The 14,339-nt window shown below is 40.0% G+C and overlaps 1 protein-coding gene across 3 annotated transcripts in view; it reads right to left on the minus strand.

Annotated features, from left to right (window-relative positions):
- The window catches only part of LOC122813345 (putative ferric-chelate reductase 1), a 659,529-nt gene that overhangs the window by 199,519 nt on the left and 445,671 nt on the right, over positions 1-14,339 (minus strand). For 2 of the 3 annotated variants that reach the window (XM_044085611.1, XM_044085609.1), the window contains exon 10: positions 10,418-10,504. The exons of the other annotated variant lie outside the window; for it this stretch is intronic. In XM_044085611.1, coding sequence (XP_043941546.1) covers positions 10,418-10,504 — 87 coding nt within the window. The remainder of the gene's footprint in view (positions 1-10,417; positions 10,505-14,339) is intronic. 3 annotated transcript variants of the gene reach the window in all.

Below are 14,339 nucleotides of genomic sequence, written 5' to 3' on the forward strand. Positions count from 1 at the left end.
CAAAGAGACGGAGACCATCTCTGATTTAGGTAACTTCTGTGGAGGTTCAGAGACAGAAGCCGAGGCTGGAGAAGGCCTTTTGGAGGTCTTGCCCTTGTCTTTACTGGAAGAATGTGACCTAGCAGAGGAGGATGAGCTGTCTAGGTCTTCCTCGAAAGAAGGTCTTAAGAATCCTTTTAGAATCAACTTATTCTTCCATTCCTGGAGCACTCTAGGAATAAAGGAATGACAAAAGAGACAAGTCTCTTGAAGATGCATGGCCCCTAAACAGTACACATAGATGCTATGTCCATCAGTGATGGAAATTTTTTGAGAGCATTTAGTACACTTTTTAAATCCTGACTCTTAATGCTTTTTAAGTTCCTTAGACATAATGGGAGTCTGAATAGGCGATTGATGAGAAAAACAACACACTCACTCAACAAGAGAGGAACTAGATCCTCTAACTTAAACAGATCTAGCCCTATTTCTCACAACAAACAACCAAGGGAAGTTTTACTAGGTTTTCTAACTTAAACAAACCTAGTGTAAAGGAAAGGGGAACAGACTTATACCCCTAAGTAAAACGGTTTAGTCAAACGGGCACACACACACAACAAAGGCCAACAGGCCCAAAATTTTATAGCAGAAAAAGTCAAATCCAGGAAAAAGTCAAGTCCAGTTAAATTGACACAATCAGTTATCACAATAAGGCTAACAGCAATAAGAAAAGCACTTCACAAGAAGTTACAAACTTCTAACAAGCAGAATAATAAAGAACTAAATCACTTAGCCATGGTCAACCAAAAGAAGCTTCCGAATGAAGACGTGGCAAATGAGATCTGGGGAATGTGCGCATGCATCATGGGATACCCATTAGCCATGAGCCAATCAGAAGTTTTCAGGCTTTCTAAGGAGCCGAGGATCGGCTCCGAACCCACATGTAATAATGGAGGCGAGATAGGACTACATAACATCAGAATGTTACACAAAAAGTCCCAAACACTAAGTGCTTTCACCAATATAAAAAGGCTTCTTCAGAGTTGAGTGGGAAGTGATAAATACATATAAAAAGATGAGCATCATCAAAGTGTAACCAATCAAATACAAAAAACAATTGAACAATTAAAAATGTATTTTGCCACACCTATATATTTCCTAAACACAGAATGCCTTAAAACAGATACAACTTAAAAAAAAAAAGTTAATAAAAATGTTGGCTCTTAGCCAAAATACTGTTTTCTTATCATAATACTAACACTTGGGTGAACAGTAAATAGTTGCTATTAATGAAAATAAATACATATGAACATTCATCACAAGTTAATGCTCTTGTTTTTAATATAGGTAGAATTACCTTCAAATTACCTGGGTGAACTAAACAAACTTTCTTTGATGTGTTAGTTGATAGGGATGTCTTTGCTCTCTATCAGAAAGGACCACCAGATGAAGTCCTGAGTAGATGGGAAGTGTGGTATTTCCCTTTCTAACAGATGAGATTTGCACTCAGTGGTCTTTCAGGTACAATTATATTTTCTTCATGTACAGCATTGTTAGAGGTACCATCAGGGTAAAAGACGCCATGTACTCCTGGGCTATGGAGACCGCCATCATTGCCATGGAGATCCCATGATCTTGCTTGAGGAATAAATCCTCTAGAAACAAGCCTTTTCTGATGAGAAGGAAGACTTTTTACTCCACTATGACTACAGTGGCCCCAAAAAGAGTTTGGATGTGCAGGGTGTTATACTGGATTTAGAAAGATTGAAGGGAACACCAAATATTGCAGGCAGTTCTTTATTTATTTGGTTCTCCTGCAGTACTTCCTTGCATTGGGCCTACAGTAAACAATTGTTTGGATATGGATAAATGTGCACATATTTGGTCCTCACAAATGCTGCCAGGGGTGTCATAAGTTTTGTAAACATTTGGGAGCATTACATAGTCCAAAGAGTAAGTGCATAAACTGAAAATGGCGGTCTTCCACCATGAATCTTAGACATCAGCTGTGTTCCATGCATATCGAAACATGCCAAGTGTGTGTGAGATCCATATTGAGCACGAGCATCTTCACCATCAGTAATGGCAGAAGGGACTGTATGGTGAGCATTTTGAAGTTGTGTACTTTTAGAAGGAGGTTGAATTTAGATAGGTTCATAAATGATCTCCATAGTTGCTCTTTTTTGGGTACCAGAAAGTCTGAAATAGAACTCTAAGCCCTTCTTGACCCTGAGGAAAATCACTGATTGTTCTCTGCTCCTTTAGTTGATCATGGATAAATATGGCTAATTCTATATGGTCTTCTGGTATAGGTGGCATCCCCTAAAAAGTTGAAGGGTCAATAACTCAACCCTGTACTTAGAAGACAATGTTAAACACCTATTTGTCTGAGAACATTTTCATATTTTTTTTCCCTTTAGCAATACAGCTGGCCTCTAAGTAGGTGGAAGGGGGCAATGAATTGATGGTAAGATGGATCTGATTTCCAACTGAATCATACTTAGTTAGAGGGATGCATCAGGCTTGTCTAGAAAGTCCCTCTGACCACTGCGCCTTTGTTTATGTGAATGCATTTTTGTTCCTGGTCTCTGGTTGGGCACTACTAAAAGGGGCACTATATGAAGGGTAGTTCATATTTCATTTCAGCATAGGAGGATAGAATAGCAGTCTTACCATCTTCATTGTCTTACTTTTCTTGTCCATTTTGGAAAGATCTCTTGGGTTGAATGACTAAAAGGAAGTTCTTGTCAAGGAGAGCATTAAGTAGTTGTCTCTTGATGCCCTTCACCAGTAGTTAGATCCTCAACCATGCACGCCTTCTGATTGTGTATCTGGATGCCACCACCCTGGAGGCTGCACCTACTGCACCATACCCACACTACTTCTTATATTTTTCTATTTCTAAGTTGTGTGGGTCGACTTTGAAATTTGCATCTTCAGGGCTGGCCTCATTTTACATTTTTGCAGCTTAATCCTGTACATGTTTTAGGATATCACCTTGATATTTTGTCATATGAGCCAGATAATTATTCATATTGAAAACAGATGTGGCCTTTCCATAAACCGTTTGCTGAACCTGTCAGGAATCCAACTTTTCCTGTTCTTAAACTAAGGTAAGTAAGAAAGCTTGAGTCAGTTCCGGTATCCCACCTGTGACTCATCAGGTAACAGGACTAACAAGAAACAAAGTACAAAAGGATTAGTCTAGATAAAATCACTCTGGCTACCAGATCTAGGAGACTGTCTTTCTCTCTCTCCGATACCCTCCCTGTAGAAAGAATAAAGATGGCTTACTGAAATGTTCAACAAACAAGAATGTTTGTCCATTTGCCAACTTAACTGAATAAACTACTAGAAACTTCAACAAGGAGTCATTATTCCTCCCACAGGGAGCCAACAGAGAGAGAGAATCTCCTAGATCTGCTAGCTAATGTGACCTTATCTGGACTAATCCTGTTTAATTTTCCTATTATTTTGGACAGTATTGGATCTCAGTACCAACTCACATTGTTTGGCTGGATCCAGAGAAAGGACTGGGGTGTCAACACTAGTTTTTTGTATAAATATCGGCAAGATTGCAGGATTGCTAGTCCCTATGGAATCAGATGGGATTCTTGGATGCAGGGGGATGAGAATCTGGTTCAAAGGAAGGTTCCAAAAAGGTATCCTGAAACAGTTCAAAAACGGTGGTGAACCAACATGGACTTTAGTTCCTCTAAGCCAATGAGGTCAGATATCTCTTTGTGCGAGAAATCTTCTGGGATTCCTGCATAAAATATTATTTCATAATGTTGAGATTTTCACAAAAGGAAGCTTCCTCATTCTATTTCAGTGCTTTTAATGACACTTTAAACACAAGCTCCTGAAAGCATTTTTCTATTCTTCCACCTTCTATAGAACTACAGAGATATGCATGGCAACACTGTCACCAGCATCTTATAAAAAACTAAAGCTATTTACAGCAGCACAGTCATAACTTCTTATTTCCCGGTGTAGGTGTACATCTTTTTAAAAGTAATGGCTAATCTCCTGTGCCAAAGGAGACAGTGAACAAAAAGTCTGATGCTATTCAGCTCTAAAATCCACAACTCCAGAGAAAGTTTTTTGCATCTGTTTCTGCCAGTGCTGCTTTCACCCTCCCCTTGTCTCTTGTAGTCTTACTTATTCTCTTAGTGTCAATCCTAGCAGTCTCTGTTTTTACACATCCTTGTCTCCTGCATGGATGGGTCTCACTCCATTCTCCATCACTATGCTCTGGCTCACCATACTCCCTTATCCTACCCCAATTCCCACTACCCCCATCTCATCTAAATTTAATCCAGATAGTCTCCTCCCACAGACACTTTCAACCAATCAAACTCTCTCCTCCACCTCTTTTTCAATCTCCTTCACCCACACTTTCTTCGCCTCCTCTCCTTAATTCAGCCAATCACTTCCTCCCTCCACATTCTATTCTCTTGCACATTCTAATCAATCAACAATCCAAATCTAAAGCCATACCTTTCCCCTACCCATATTTCACCTGTTAGCATCACCTATTCACTCCACCTTCTCTCCCTCTCCCCTCCACCAACTTTTTATACTCTTATATTCTCCTACCACCAACACAGTGGTAAGAAAAGCCTTCTATGTAGTGCACCACATACACGTACTTGACTCTCATCAGATCACTAATAGAGTATAATACACCCTTTTCCATATACATGATCAGACACCTGCTGCAGCTGGAGAGACCTCAGAGGCTTCTCACTATGAAAATACAGAGACTCCAAACCACAACTTACATGGACAGGCTGAAAGCCCTCTCACATTACTCTGTATCTTATAGGCTGCTGAGAGGTTACTTGTGCCTGGCCTATAGGGTAATCTCCAACCCTTACCTAATGAAAACACTGCACATCTGCAAGTCAAATGGCACAAGAGCCACTCAGTCTACGGATCTCAGCCTAACTTGTGACATTAACAGAACATGCTGGAGAGACAGATATGTCTCCCAGAGACTGACACTTCTCTGGAATAAAATTCCTATTCATGTGAAACAGAGCTCTTCACTGACCCTATACAAGTGGAACCTAGATAATTGGATGGGAGACCACAAATTCACCCCTGGGGTGACACCCATATCCCTCATGGACAGGGCTAGCCAGTGTTGATCACAAACCCACTGTGTTCATAAATTCATTCTGTGAACTACTCAAAAAGAACAAATGGGGATATTTGGAATGAACATGGGCTGGGCTTGTAATGGCTCTAGGGCCGCTAGCCTATTAAACTTCTATGAAATTCCAATCTACCTAGTTCCTCCTACCCTCCAAGCTACTTGCTCACTCATTTCTCTCTTCTATTCTGACTCCTACCACCTCACTTGCTTCTTTACCATTCCTTCTGATTTTCAATCATACTAGCATTAGTTTCCCTTCCTTTCCTCACATACTGTTAGTTCTGTAACAATGGTCATTATATATTTTCTATTTTTTCTTTCTCTCACATTTCTAGCACATTCACATTTTCTATGACTTTCATCTCAACTCCTATTACTTACCAACCTACAGTCCACAGCCTAAAATTCCATGTACATGTCTCCACCCTTTAAGTATAGTCCCTACCCTCCTCTCTTCTTCCTGCATTCACCTCTTCAAGAAGAATGATCTTAGCCATAAAACTAAAATTAAATGCAGGTAGCTTACTTTTCATCATTGTACTTCAGGACCTTACACCTTAGTGGTGATGTTTATCCTAACTCGGGTCCAACAAACTCCACTTCAAACAACAATATACCCCATACAACCTTACTCCTCCCATAGTAACTCAAACCTTGCAAAACATCAGGCCCTCTATCTTTATAATGTAAACCTCAGGTGTATCTGTAGTAAGCTACCTGAAGTCCATGCATGGTTAAGCCATCACCAAATACAGCCACTGCTACTAAAACATTGTTAAAACATGAAATAAAAATGGTGAAATTCTACCACCAGGATACAACATTATCAGACTAGATAGACAAGAGAAAAAGACAAGCAGTGTTGCCATCTTATACAAAAGTACCCTAGAGCTCTCAGTCTCCCCTATCAATTGCCTCGGTTTAACAGTGCTGATGCTCTGATCTCCCCAACAAGCTAAATAATCATAGAAGTCTCTGTATACCAGTAATATTTATACACCTGGGTAACAATATCAGCAATGTCAATAATTCCTCCAACAGACGTTATCTAACATCCCCTAAGAAACAGTAGTAATGAGACATCTAAAGACTGATTGGCAAACAGTTAGCAATGATACCCCAGCTACTACCATAGGATCATAGGAAGTTACTAGGCTATTGGCCCTGAGGCCCTTACAAGCCTAGCCAGGAATTTAGCCCATGTTCCAACAAGTCAGCACCCTATGCCACTGTCAATCAGGGACACAGATGGAATCCCAGGGTTGTATTTTCTGTTCCCCATCCAGTTATCCAGGTTGCACTTAAAAAGCGTTAATGAAGTATTCTGTTTTACGTGGAGAGGGAGTCTATTCCACAAAAGGGGGAGCTCTGGGAAACAAATCTGTTCCACTAATAAGTCCTATTGATGTAACAGACGAGGTTGAGGTCGAACATGCAAGTTTTTCGAGTGGAGCTTGACTTGTGGATATGCAACAGTCCCATCAGGGCGGGGCTTGAGATTGCTTTGTATGCCAGGCAGAGGTCATCTCTGAGGAATATGTAGGAGACTGAGTAAAGGGACAGGGCTTTTAGCCTGTTTGTGTAGGGTAGATGTTTGAGGCCTTGGATTCTCCATGAGGTGAGGAACCTCTGTGGTCTCTCCAGCTGCTGCATGTGCTTTGTGAGGTACATGTTGAAAGGGGCATTGTACTCAATAATGGGTCTTATAAGGGAAGAATAAAGGGATGTTATGACCACCTTGTCCCTGGATGAGATACCCTTACTAATGAGGTGGGTCATGTGGAAAGCTATCCATACAACGGTGGCAATATGATGGTCAAAAGTCAGTTTGCTATCAACCTGGGTGCCCAAGTCCCTCACAACTAACTGCATGCTTAGGACCTTATTATCAATGTGATAATTTGTGGGAACATCACTTTCCCCAAAAGGGATGATGATGCATTTTTTGGGCATTCAGTTTGAGACCATGTTTCTGGCACCAGTCATTTGTTTGGGTGAGACTCTCTTGGAGGATGTCCACATCACTAAGGACCCAGCTTGCAGTCATCTGGAAACTTGGTCAGCCATAGCCCACTAAATTTGGCCTGCACCTCTGAGAAGTACATCCCAAACAACAGAGGCCCCAAGACCGATCCCTGGGGTACACCCCTGGTTACAGGTCTACTACCTGAGGTGGCTTCCACTATTTTGACTAGGTGGGTTCTGTCAAGTGAACCAGTTTGTTATCCATCTGGTAACATATGGATTAATACCTAGTTGAGAGAGTTTATCTATTCTACCTGAATGGGGATTAGTATCAAAGGCCAGGTCAAGGTAGGTGGTGTGCACCATCTTCCCCTCATCTATACCTTAGTGACTGTCTCAAAGAAGTTTACCAGATTTAACAGGTATAACCCACCCTTGACAAAAAAAAAAAAAAAACTGTGTGGGATCAAGTGTCTGGAAGTTGCCAAAGTCCTTGTTAATGAGGTCCATGATAATCCAACTCCATGGCCTTGCATATCAGGCTAGTTAGGCTGAAGGGTCTATAATTTCCTAGATCGGTGGATGCTCCACCTTTGTGCAAAGGGATGACAGTAGCTGTCCTCCACTTAGCTGGAACGAAGCTGGTACTCGGGCTTTGGTTGAACAGGGTGCCTAATGGTGCTACAAGTTCCTGCCTGAGTTCATGTAGGATGCAGCCTGGGATGTTATCAAGTCCCATGGAGGCTATATTTTTTGCCTTAGAGAGGGCAGTGGTGACTTGCTCCCAAAAGATAAGGGGAGGGGGCAGTACTGGGGATGTCCTGTTTTACTGATGGGAGGGACAGAGGAGTGAAGTTTTCACTGAACCTGTCTGCCAATAGGTTGGCTATATCTACAGCATTTGTGTATGTGGTGTCCTTGACCACCAGTTCTGAGTACATATGAGTGATTCCCTTGAAACTGCGGACATATGTGAAGAAGGCCTTATGATTGTCTTTAGTAGATGTGGCCAGTTTGGACTCAAAGTTTGCTTTGGAGGATTTCACTATTGCTTTTATTTGCTTGTTCATGCTAAGGAGAGATTGCTTCCAATTAGGCACCTGCTCCCTCTTGGTCCTGGACAACAATTTTTTTTCCTTTTATTATAGAGTTTATTTATTACAGATGTCCAACAGACAGGTTTACTCTTCCATGAGGATGATGATTTCATCCTGTCTGGTATTTTTGATTCCATGCAGCTATATAAATGCTCATATAGTACTTTGGTGTAGATTTGGACATATGTGCCATTTCCTATGGAGGGGAAGAGTTCTGTGAAGCTGTTTATACCTTCCCACAGGAGGTTGTAATGAGCTTTGGAGAAGTTTTTTTGTTTGATCCTAGCTGGGGGGGGCAGTCAGGGGACATAGTGACTTTGAAAGTGTCTGCTTTGTGGTCGGATCTTACCAGGGATGATGACACTGTAAGGATGCTGCAGTGGTTACTCATATTTGTTAATACCAAGTCCAAGATATTTTCACCTCTTGTGGGGGTGTCAACCAACTGGTGCAAGGCATCTGCATTGACGAAATCAAGGAATCTCTGGGCATTTGTGTTTTGGCATGTTTCTTCCAATCTATGGTTGGATAGTTAAAGTTGCCCAGGATCAGGGTAAAGGGTTGAATCATGATAGATTTGAAGAGGTCCACATAGGTGGAGTAGGCATCTTGAGTCAAAGTTGGAGGCCTATAGCTGTCTAGCTATAATTTGAATAGGGGTCTTGTCACTTGTTAACTGCACCTGGAGTGTTTCCTGTGCATCTTACTGTTTGACCAGCCTAGAGGTGTGTATGTCTTTTATATATATTGCAACTCCACCTCCTTTTGTTTTGTTGCCCACAGTCTGGGGTCTGAATGAATGATTGGATGAGTAACCTGGTATGGCTGGGGTGCTCTCTGCAGCTTTGAACCAGGTTTCTGTGACTGCACAAATGTCAGCTTCTTCCAGGGTTAAGAATGCTTGCAATGAGTGCAATATCATTAATAAAACAGAGCAGTGTGAATATAAATGGATACATGTTTTTCAAGCAGACCATTTTCCTGGACTGAATACAAGTGTTAGCATCAAACCTATTCTGAAAGATAAACATGATGTTATATTAATGCTTTAGTAAGCTAGGATATGTTAGAACTAAGCTAATACTGCAGTGAATTTTTATATGGGCACTTCAAAGTATTTTAATGAGTTAATTGATTGTTTTAGCCAATTAGCTGCATGTTGTTTAAAACGGTTCTCAGTGACCTTGAGTTTTAAATACTGATAAAGAGTTTTTGCTTGAAAGCATTGCTATTTTATTAAACTTCTTTATTTGAGGGCGTTGGACTTCTTTGTTTTACTTTTTGGACTGTTAATTTCCTGTAAATGTATACTCTTATTTGTGCACTGTATAATTCTCTGTAGTATGTTTGCCATCTGCTCAATTTTCTCTAATGCTATATTCACAATCTGCTCCTACTCTATACAGTTGTACCCCATGCTATTTGTATTTATGTTTTTGTCTGATCTCTGTATAACTTATGTCATAAATTGCCTATGTTGCATGCATGCATTCTTAAGGGTTCATCCAAGATGGACTTTCCAGGTAAACAAATGCTAATACATAAAGAATAGCTGGACTATAAATAGAAGTAGAGCAACAAAAAAATCTCCAAGATAGTACTTACCTTTTATTAATTACTGAAGTGTAATATGTGCATGCAGAAATTAATTGTCTAAATGATAAAATGATAGTTATAATTATGGAATAGCCGTCATTTTATATCACTGTTACTGATAAATGTTAGTGTCATATGAATATGTTACAGACTTTATCTCAAATTTGTGTGCTATTTGGTTCAGTTCATGCCAGAAAAGGATCTTCAGACCAGTGCACTTGCACAGTAAACAAATTAATAAATGCATATTTGAATTTTTCAATGTTTTTCACCTTATCCCAGCATACAGGGAAACCAAGCCAGTAAAAGATATAGTATCTAACAAGTTACTCTTGGTAGAATCTAATGTCATTATGCAGTTGCCTCACTACTATTAACCTCTTACCCCTTCCTCAATCATTTGGATCTGTTTTGGACCATCATCCAACTACTGACACCCCCCCCCCCCCCAGGACCAAAACATTCCCTTTTCCCTTTATGGAAAACAGTTGCTTTTATATTTCTTAAAATGCATGTCTTTCATTTGCCTGTTGTCAAACATCTTCAGATAGTTTTTATGTCAATCAAACATTACAGGGAAACACAAATCAAATGAAATGGTGATAAATCACAGACTTACATAACTCCATCCCTGTACTTCAGCAAATGCCAGTATAAATGCAATTGCTGTTGCAACCACAGTGAGTATCATCAGTGACAAATGTGCCTGAAGAAAAATAAAACACAAAGTTAATCATATGGCAAATATTTAAGATAAACTCCTGCAGTATTTAAGAGCAATTTAATTTGGAAAAAACGTTCTGTTTTATAGCTGTCATGTAATAACACAGATATGTAGGACAAACAGTTTGCACTATACTATAAAATTATAATGCTATACACAGTTCAATGATACAGAATCGGAACTGCGTAGACTTGGTAAGCTAATTATGGTGGCTGCCAAAAAAATCATTTACTAGAAAATAGAAGTCAAAATCTAAACCAACTATATTAGAAGTAGTGAATATAGTAACAGAGATAAAACAACTGGAAATTAGATCTTTTGAAAAGGGTAACAGCAAACTACATAGGAAAAAAATGGAATTGTGGGAACAATAAATACAGATCAGGAATGAGGTTTAAAAGAAGGCAGGGCTTAAATAAGCTATGTAATGTCTAAATGAAAATGATTCGGTAGATTATAAGTGATGCATAATGTTTACAACTGGGAATATGTCAGTATGGATTGTGATGTAAAATGCTTGCAACTACGATTGTGTCGCTGTGGTTTGTTTTCATTTATAAAAATGTATGATTGCTTATGTCATACATGTTGCTTAATAAAGATGTATCTTGTTTAAAAAAGGGGGGCAGGAATTTAAAAATGTATGTAATGTTGCTTAGGTTATATGATATATAGCAACATATGTGAAGTATAATGTTTGTTAATTTTAATTTAATACAGTTTGATACTTTTGTATAAATGTAAATTTGCCTGTGTCACAAGTGATGATTCAATAAACGTGTTTTAAAAAGGATACCATTGTTAAGCTAAAAGCCAATGAATGACATATGATGACAACAAGTAAAGAAAACATGAACTGCATAGTACACACACAGTCAAGCAATATTAGCAAACATTTATACAATGTCTCAGTGCTAAAATGAGATTCAAACCTAAGAAGAGAGTGGAATTTCTTAAGGAACTGCAGCTCTATAAGTAACAATTTAAATTATATACATAATGGGTGGTGGAGTATATAGGCAGCATCTTTAAATGGATAGGAAGTTGAGATAATTGGATTAATAGTGCATTGTGGAGGGTAGAGGACAAGTAGCCACTAGACACAGCCAGCAAGCAAGAGAGATGCTGAGTGCTTAATGTTCACATGAATACTCTGAAATTAAATTATAGACAGCACCTGATAATGTTAGATGTACAAGACACACACACACACCACAGTGGTTGTAGTTTATAAGCCCATCATATCAGTTCTCGAAGGCCATATCTGAAGCCATAAAACATAACCATCTTGTGATTAGAAGGGAGTCTATCATTATGTCAGTGTTAGTTTGGTCAAATGTCATTTAATCACAAATGTTTTACTAAAAACACTTTCTGTGATAATGGAAATGTCCATCTTCCCTCCTGTTGTGTCATTTTGGAGTATGTAAATTTATATTTCAGAGGGTGTAGGGGTATCCCCCACATGCTGTCTGCAGTAGGGTTTGCCCCCGTGCAAAAAAAAATATTTAAGTTTTTCTGAAAGTGCGTTTTGTAAAACATTTTCAGCTAACCTGCATTTGGTGGAACTGGTGTTGCTCTATCAGCATGATTCCAGTTGCAATTCATACTACAGCTTAGCCACCCAAAGCCCTGGTATCAAGCATGTTTTGTCTTTCTTCACTTTATTGAAATAAGAACTGAATATTACACAAAAAGTAAATATGTTTGGCAGTTGTTTTACAGCTTTTAATCCGGTGATGACACACTGGGCTGCCTTTTAACACTACAGAACCATACCATTAACGGTAACCATTTGAAATGTCAGGACAGGCTTCGGTGAGTCCCATAACATACAGACTGAATGGCCAAAAAATGGACTTGCATACAAGTCTGAGATTATCATTTCACATGACATTCTGTTTTCTCCTGGGTATGTCAGTCTTGGACTTGGTATAAAAAGAAGTTATGTACCTACCATAACGTTCCATGTTAGTTGTCTTCATCTCGCCTTCTTTCTTGCTGGTTGGGATCGGAGCCGATCCTCGGCTCCGACTCGGCCATCTTCAATAGCTCGAGAGCTGTTTACTGGCTCGAGGCTACCCCTTATCCCATGATGCCTAGTGATAGCTACCTAGATCTCATTTGAAATAGCTAACTCCAGACATAGCAAGAGAAAAACCAGTCCAAAACAAATAGGTTGACTATACCTGCCATATTCTCTAAGTCAGTAGAGGAAACAAACCAGAGAACACCCAGACAGTGAAATAAGAACTCCTCTTGGTCCAATAGGACAGGGGGACGGAGGGTGGGACGCAAAAAAGAAGGCAAGATGAAGACAACTAACATGGAACATTATGGTAGGTACATAACTTCTTTATGTTAAGTTGTCTATTTCGCCTTCGTTTTTGCTGGTTGGGACAGCGTCCCTAGCACCTAATATCCTGGGTGGCTAATTGGAACTGACTCTCCAGAACAGTAGAACCAAAGTCAGCTCTGCTCCTGGAGACCATATCCAGCTTGTAATGAGAAATAAAGGTATGAGGATTTGTCCACGTAGCAGCTGCACAGATAGAATCCATGGGCAACTTAGACTGGAACGCTACAGAGGTGGCCAAGGCCCTAGTAGAATGACCTTTCGGTTTGATAGGTAACTCTTTGTTCCTTAACTGATAAATGAAAGTAATAGTGTGAGACAACCATCTAGATAAGGTCACCTTGGAAACTGGGAGACCTTGTTTGACTAATGCATACGAAAGGAATAGCTGGTCTGACTTCCTTATTTCCTTAGTTCTGTGCAGGTAAAAACGCAATTGTCTATGAACGTCCAGTTGGTGTTAATTTGTACTCTGCCTTGTTGGTGTGATTAGGGAAAAATACAGGAAGGTCTATACATTGGTTTAAATTATTTTCTAAGCAGACTTTAGGAAGAAAAGAAGGATTAGTCCTCAGAACAACCCTGTCCTTATGAAAAAACAAGTATGGAGGATGAACACATAGCGCCTGAAGTTCGGAGACGCTCTGGCTGAAGTAATAGCTACCAGAAAGAGTGTCTTCCAAGATAAAAACTTAATGGAGCAGGACGCTGCTGGTTCAAAAGGGGGCAGAATTAAGGAAGTTAAGACCAAATTAAGGTCCCAAGGAGGAGGAGGATCTCTCACTGGGGCCTAAGGAGAGTCGTCCCTCTCAAAAAAGCTTTACAGAGCTTATGAGACAATATTAAAATTTGACAACCCAACATGAAAGTTAGAAATGGCTGGTAATTGAACCCTGACCGTAGCAGAAGCAGACCCGGAATTAAAAAGTTGTACTAGGAATTCCAGAATTTTGTGGACTGAGCCTGAAAAGGGATCTACGTTCCTAGCCTCTGCCCAACAAGAAAAACGTTTCCATTTACTAGCATAAGTTTTCCTTGTTGTGGACTTGTGAGAGGAGACAATGATCTCATGTACAGCCTGGGAAATGCTGGGAAGCCTGGCTAAGGTTGGAAGTGGAGCAACCAAGCTGTGAGCTGGAGAGTTTGGAGGGATTGATGCAACACGCCTGATTGATGAATCAGTAGATGGAATCGGGTCCAGAGTCCAGGGCTGATCGAGAAGGTAATGGTGCAGGAACGGGAACCATATCTGTCGAGGCCAGTAGGGGGCAATGTGGATCACTTAGCAACCCAACAATATTGCTTTCTGTATGAGTTTTGGTATCAGGGGAAACGGAGGAAAGGTATAAAGAAGTCCCTGAGGCCAATCATGGACAACAGCGTCTCTGGGTGTGTGACCTGGAAGTGGAAGAAGGGAGTAGTTTCTGCATTTGCTGTTGAAGGGGGTGGCAAAAAGATTGC

The sequence above is a fragment of the Protopterus annectens genome, chromosome 10.part0 (genome assembly GCF_019279795.1).
Source record: "Protopterus annectens isolate FY-2018-M chromosome 10.part0, PAN1.0, whole genome shotgun sequence".
Lineage (NCBI taxonomy): Eukaryota > Metazoa > Chordata > Ceratodontiformes > Protopteridae > Protopterus > Protopterus annectens.